The 6,287-nt window shown below is 42.7% G+C and overlaps 1 protein-coding gene across 1 annotated transcript in view; it reads left to right on the forward strand.

Moving 5' to 3' along the window:
• Positions 1 to 2,477: 2,477 nt before the first annotated feature.
• Positions 2,478 to 6,287, forward strand: part of LOC119428361 (interferon regulatory factor 5) — a gene marked incomplete at its 5' end in the record, with an annotated part of 40,971 nt that continues 37,161 nt past the window's right edge. The window contains 1 exon segment of the mRNA XM_037696037.1: positions 2,478 to 2,822. Coding sequence (XP_037551965.1) covers positions 2,478 to 2,822 — 345 coding nt within the window.

Consider the following 6,287-nt stretch of genomic DNA (forward strand, 5'->3'; position numbering starts at 1 on the left):
GAGATGTAATATTCCACTCTCTTTGTCAGTTTGCTTATTGGCCACTGCCCATGGCGTCATGCACCCGACTCATATGGCCTCTTCTGCAGGTGGTGGGCCCACAGGAAGGCAAACCCATGTCATTCGTTTGGGCTGAGCTCGACCGGGCCCCGGTCACCAGGTGCTTGCTGACGAGCTCCTCCCCCAGGCCTGACTCCAGGGTGGGGCCCTGGTAACCCACATCTGGGCAAGGGACACTGAGCTTCTTTTTTTTACTGTCCATAAGAGTCTTCTGAATCACTCTTTGTCTGGCCTGTCACCTAGGACCAATCTGCCTTGAGAGATCCTACCAGGGGCAATTACAATAGCCCCTGAGAGTATAGCACCTAAGATCATTCAGGCACACAAACTCCTCCACCACAATAAGGAGGCAATTCAATGAGCAGGTGAAGAGAAACTGTCCATCATTAAACTGGGACAGAGGCCTTCACGTTCAACTGTCCCCCTCTTACAATGCTGTTATTGATAGTATCACTCAAGAATTTCAGTTCACTTCAATTTATTTATATAACACCAACTGACTACAGAAGTTATCTCAGGGCACTATACAGTTCTCAGGTCACTGTACAGAAGAAGAATCCATCTAGAGGACCTGACTCAACCTGGTTAGATTTATCACCTGGATTATCAAGTATGACATTTTTCAGATTATTTTCCTGTTCTGATTTGACTTAATTTATGTTAAAGTCTCTGTTAATGGCTGTAAACTGACACTAAGTGTCAGAGACTGTTACTGGTCGATATAAGGGAGTAAACAGCTCTGCGAGGGTGATGTCACCAGGTGGCTTTGCTTTGCTTAGCTCTGCATAGCACAACATTACTTCATCCCATGTAGAACACCATTCTTCTGTACGCTTTTAGTGCGGAGAATAGTCTTTAAAAAACATTACAGATTTAAATTGACTGGATTTCATTTTAGCAGAAGCTAATTTCTATCTTGCTCTTGTCAAGGGCAGACATCTTCTCCTCCTCTCCCTCTCCGCTTTGCTTTTGCTCTGTCCTGTCTGTGAAACTACTTTGGAGCCTCTCTTCTACAGATCTTCCGAATCGTAATTTATGGATTTGGATTTGGTCCCTCAATGCAATTGATAACATTTCTTTGAAGAGAAGACTGGCTTTAGGTGAGCCGATTTGCCCTTTTGGCATGCACGCAGCTGGATATCTTATCGACTTGGAAGACTTGATGATGTGTCTATCTCTGCTGTCATTGATGGATTTTAAGGACATATATAATTGGGTTTATGATAACTGGTTCCTGCTTTTTGGATTTGGCTGTTTCCTGGTTTATCTTCAATCAAGGAAGTCGTTTGCAACAAATTTTGACCCAATCAGGCTGCTTGCTTTATGATGGCTTGGTTCGTGACTCGAACACTCAGACTCAATTGCTTTTGGCAGGATATATCAGATCTCGGGGATTACTCTCCGGCACGGTCCATTGGTGTGGCCATTTAATTTGGACGTTTCTGAACCGAATGTACCGACACAGACTCAAGATAGATGTCATTAAGTTCTGCCTGTCCCCAAAACAATCGTGTTTATCTGAATTCGGTTCCCAGACTGGCCTTGACGGGCCAGCTTATCTCAACTCACCTGGAAGTTTTGGAAATCTGAAGCTCTGCCCCTCCCTCCCCCCACTGAGGAATTTTCATGGACTTTTCAGAGGGGCTCACCTGAATAAACATTCTGTCATCATTTCAGGATTCTTTGGATTTGTCCTTGGCCATCCTCAGCACCCTCAGAGTGTTTACGGATCTCTCCAGAGGGTACTATTTGAACTGAGTTAGACTCTGCAGTGCCTCTGTGTGTTGTCTCTGATTGCTCGCCATCCTGGCGCCACCCCCCACCCCAACGCGTAATGTCGGTGTCATTATGTGCTAGTGTGCAAGATTTTTTTTCATTATCATGCTGCTGACCTTCAACCAAAGGTTAAGAGCGTGTTAGGATTTTTTTGTCTCCAAACAGTATGTGTCATTTTTCACCACTTTTTATTGTCTGTCCAAACAGCTCTCACTTGTAAATGAGTCTTCGAGGCTCATTGTGACTTATCTGTTTAAATAAAAGTTGAATGAATGAATAAAGGTTTTCAAAGTTAGCAAAAATACTGATCTACTAAATGGAAAGTTGGTTGATTAGTGGATTAGCAGAACCATGCTCACCACTGTATGCGAGTTTCCTGACCGCTGACCTTTAGTGCATTAAATGTCAAAGTTTCATTTCTCTTTTTCAGATGGGGCTGAGGATGGTGATGAGGAGGTGAGGAAGAAAATGTGTTGAAAACAATCCACAATGTAATATTTTGTCTCCTGACTAACTAAGCTAATGTGAATCCTTACAGATGCCAAATTTGATGGACCTCACTATCAGTAAGTGAAAGCTATTGATTAATGTTTCCATGGTAACACTGCTGATGACAATGGTGATGTTTTACATACCAGCAGACCTCCGGATCAGTGAGCCATCAACCTTCAACCCCTTCTGTCTATCCTCCAATGGAACACTTGCACCTCCACATGTGATCCCGATGCCTCTCCTCCCAATGACTCCTGACCTCCCAGTAACCTCTGACTTGCATGCTCAAGGTCAAATGGTAGAACAGGGCAGCTTTGGTCCACCCGTAGGACTCTCAGACAGATTCCAGGACTTAAACTCGCTGCACTCCATAGCTGCCTCTGCTCAGCAGGTGCCCGAATCAATGGAGGCCAGCAACATGGGGGTCATCCCAAACCAGACGGAACCTCAGGCCCACCAACCCTGCAAATATGATCTGCTGAGCAGTGTACCATGTAAGTCTTAGCTTTGAAGATGATTTATATGAAGGTCTCACAGTTGTTAGTGATCCAGATGTGTCTATCAAAACTCCATTGAGCAGTATTGGTTCTACACCAGTTTACTCTGAATATTAAAACTAAAGATCTGTTTTAATTAGTTTCTGATGCTTCAAAACTTGATCAAGATAAAGATTCAGGTTCTCCATTAAGTTTTTCACTTTGTAAAACCCCTAAAGCAGCTGATTCAGTGCATTCACATATAAAGACATTTTTTTTACCCACTTGTTCAGGGTTGGGGGAAGCTGTTGCCCATCTCCAGCAGTCATTGGTTGAGAGATACTGGGTGTCCAGTTGGTGTCCTGAAAACAATGTGTGCTACATAGATAACAGGAGTGCTTTTTGGGGGAAAACCTGGTCTGATGCAGAGAGATGGCATCCATCCCACTTTTAAGTGGAGCCGCTCTTCCATCTAGAAATTTGGCAGATTTTGTTAGTCCTCCAAATTATTGACAACCCAGAGTCCAGTTCAGGAAGCAGAGTTGTAGTCTTCCACACCTCTCTGATGCTTCTCTTATGTTACCCACCCAAACCCCCATTGAAACAGTGCCAGCTCATCCACAGCTCATATTACCATAATTGCCAGTCTACAGAACGCACGACTGTAAGCCGCGCTTACTAAATTTAAAATAAAACACAATTTTATACATAAAGAAGACGCGCCAATGTATAAGCTGCGGGTGTCCATAATTTAATATCAGAAACCGTACAAAAGCTACTGGTGGAGTGTGCAGCTCTTGTTTTAGTACATAAATGAACCACCAGATGGTGTTTCATAGAATCATAATCAGCTTTATTGTCATTGCACAGCTAAGTACAACAAAATTACATTCCATACAGCCGTCTGAAAGATGGATAGAAGTGTACAGGGGCTTCAATTTCTAAGAAGCGCTTCTCTTATTGATTAAGAAGAAAAGGGGAAGAAAATATAAGGAGAGAGGCATAAAAAAACAGATCTCTCACACTGTGTCCTTGACAGGGCACAGTTTGAGGCATCAAAAAAATACCACAGCAAAGCAACATAAATAATAATACATATGCGTGTGGAGCGGGTAGGGGGTGAGGGTCCCAGCACGGCCGTCAGGTGAGCAACGCAGCCCTTTGGCGCCTTCGCATCTCCTAGGTTGCTGCGCCAGAGGGAGGGAGGCCAGTGGAGGCACTGAGTTTGAGGGAAGGTTGTAGCACAGAACAGTCCAGAGCCCTTCGCCATAGTCCTGATAAGAGGTGTTTGTTTATCAGCCAGTTTGGTTGAGCTCTGTCACAGGTTCACGACCTTGGGGAAGAGTGGCGTGGGTAGGGAGATAGAGTGTCTTTGTTTCCATAACATCCAAGGAGGAATTGAGATAGTCTGCCTTCCAAGGCCAGGTCCAGATTCAGAAATCAACATTGTTTTGGGTCAGGCTGTACTCGTAAATTTCTGTGTCTGCCTTACAGTCTCGCTAGTACATTCTCTCATGGTGACTCCAAGCAGCCGAATTTGATTACTTACGCCAAAGTCGAGCATACAACTTCTCCAAGATTTATTCCTTCCAACCGTTCGTGGACACTGCCAGAAAGTTCTACAGTCCTGATAAGGATCAGCTTGCTCAGCTTTGATACACCACCACATATACAGTAGTTGTTGGTTTTCCTTCAAACCAGCCACTAGGAAGCACAAACCAGTGCATTTCTTTGCCAAAACTATAATGCGAGTTCATCAAAGCGAAACCATACCGCATCGTTTGAGGCCCGGATTAACAATGACCGACATGGGGGGGCCAGTGAGCGATGGAGGAGTAGGCAGCGTTTCCCTAGAGCTCTTGCAAATTTAGAAATATATTTATCACTAACTTGACATTTGGGCAGTTTTATAACAGGTTGTGAGAGAGAACAGTCTGGTCTTTATCTAATTGCACCAGGACAGGATGAAAGCAAATTTGAAGATGCATACCTCCAACAAGGACAAGAAAGCTAAAGAACCAGGCCCAGCCGCCCCAGACTCGCCTGAAGGTAGCTATCCGATGGCTAATGCTACCATCCTTGAGGCTATAAACTCTCTTCGCACAGAACTACAAGTCACCAAGTTTGAAATTTGTCAGACAATAGATACTCGCATCGAAGAAGTGTCCACCACTATCAGAGTGTAGATGAACATATATCTGTGATATATTCATAAATTAAACGGATTCTTTCATTTTTCTGGACTGAGTTCTATTGTGCATTGAATTATTAAATGTGACGTGAGACGTTAATTTTCTTTGACCCATCAAATGAATGCGGTCATTTATTAACAGAGTCAAAGTTTAACATCACACATTTACATTAATTTGGCAAATTGATTTCAACAACAGCTTAATTAATTAGCTTCACAACTAGGAAACCATAAACATGGTATCCTTGCAGCTTTACAACAGAAATTTCTGAAAATATCTGGATTAATTGCTGGCAAGATAGAAAAGTTTTAAAGATGGAAATGAAGTTTATCTTGAGAGAGATGGGTGAGGGAATTTGTCTGTTATAACCAGAACAACACGCTCCTTTGGACCCAGCTTAACCAACGGTACACTTTGCGGTTGAAGATCGACTCTTTTACCTTTGCAGACGATAGTTCGGCCTCGGTGTAGAGTTCTCTTTCAACGCTTTTCAGCGTCTCCGTAAGGATAGTAGGGAACCGTTCGGAGTCGTGAGATCATCCCAGAACAGACTTCTTCATAGTTCCTCTGAACTTCTCTCATTCAGCTTAGTTGCCGTGGTTCTCCAGCATTCTGAACTCTGCATTCTCTCTCCGCACTCTCCTGGAACTAGGAAGTGTTGAACCTTTTAAAGAGGTCACTTCCGGTTCCTCTGAGAGCTTCCTGATTGGTCGATACGAACCAACAGGGTGTGGTCTTAGTGATGTAAGAGGTTATTAAAAGTCAAGGGAAAAAGATTAGATTGTTTGAGAACAGACAGAAGATGTTTTGAAGAACCCGAGACTTCGTGGAGTCAATTCTCTCATATCTGTCTGAAAAAGTTAAACATGACATTTCTTTCCAGTAAACTTGTAGTTGACCGAAACTTGACCTTTGACCAACTTACACTTACTCATTTCAGACAGAAGATCAAGAAAATGAATAATTACTTTGTAACACATTCTAACTTGATTTCTACTTTGAATGAGGATTAAAAATCATTAATACTGTTTCACAGTTGATTTAAAATGAGTAGTTCACTTCAACATTTAAAAATGGTTTGAACTAAACACACTTTTGATTATCACGACATTTGTAAAATAGTAATGATAATAAAAAAGAGAGTGTTCTTTCAATTGATCAGTGCAGGACACTTAGAAAGTCTCTGGATGAACTTAATTTTGTGTTTCTGGACTCAAATCAATGAAATAACAGTTCTTGTCCCAGGAAGGCCCTCAAGGTCAGGATTTGACCTGAGGCTTAGTTCACTACA

The sequence above is a fragment of the Nematolebias whitei genome, chromosome 22 (genome assembly GCF_014905685.2).
Source record: "Nematolebias whitei isolate Nwh7 chromosome 22, NemWhi1, whole genome shotgun sequence".
NCBI classification, from domain to species: Eukaryota; Metazoa; Chordata; class Actinopteri; order Cyprinodontiformes; family Rivulidae; genus Nematolebias; species Nematolebias whitei.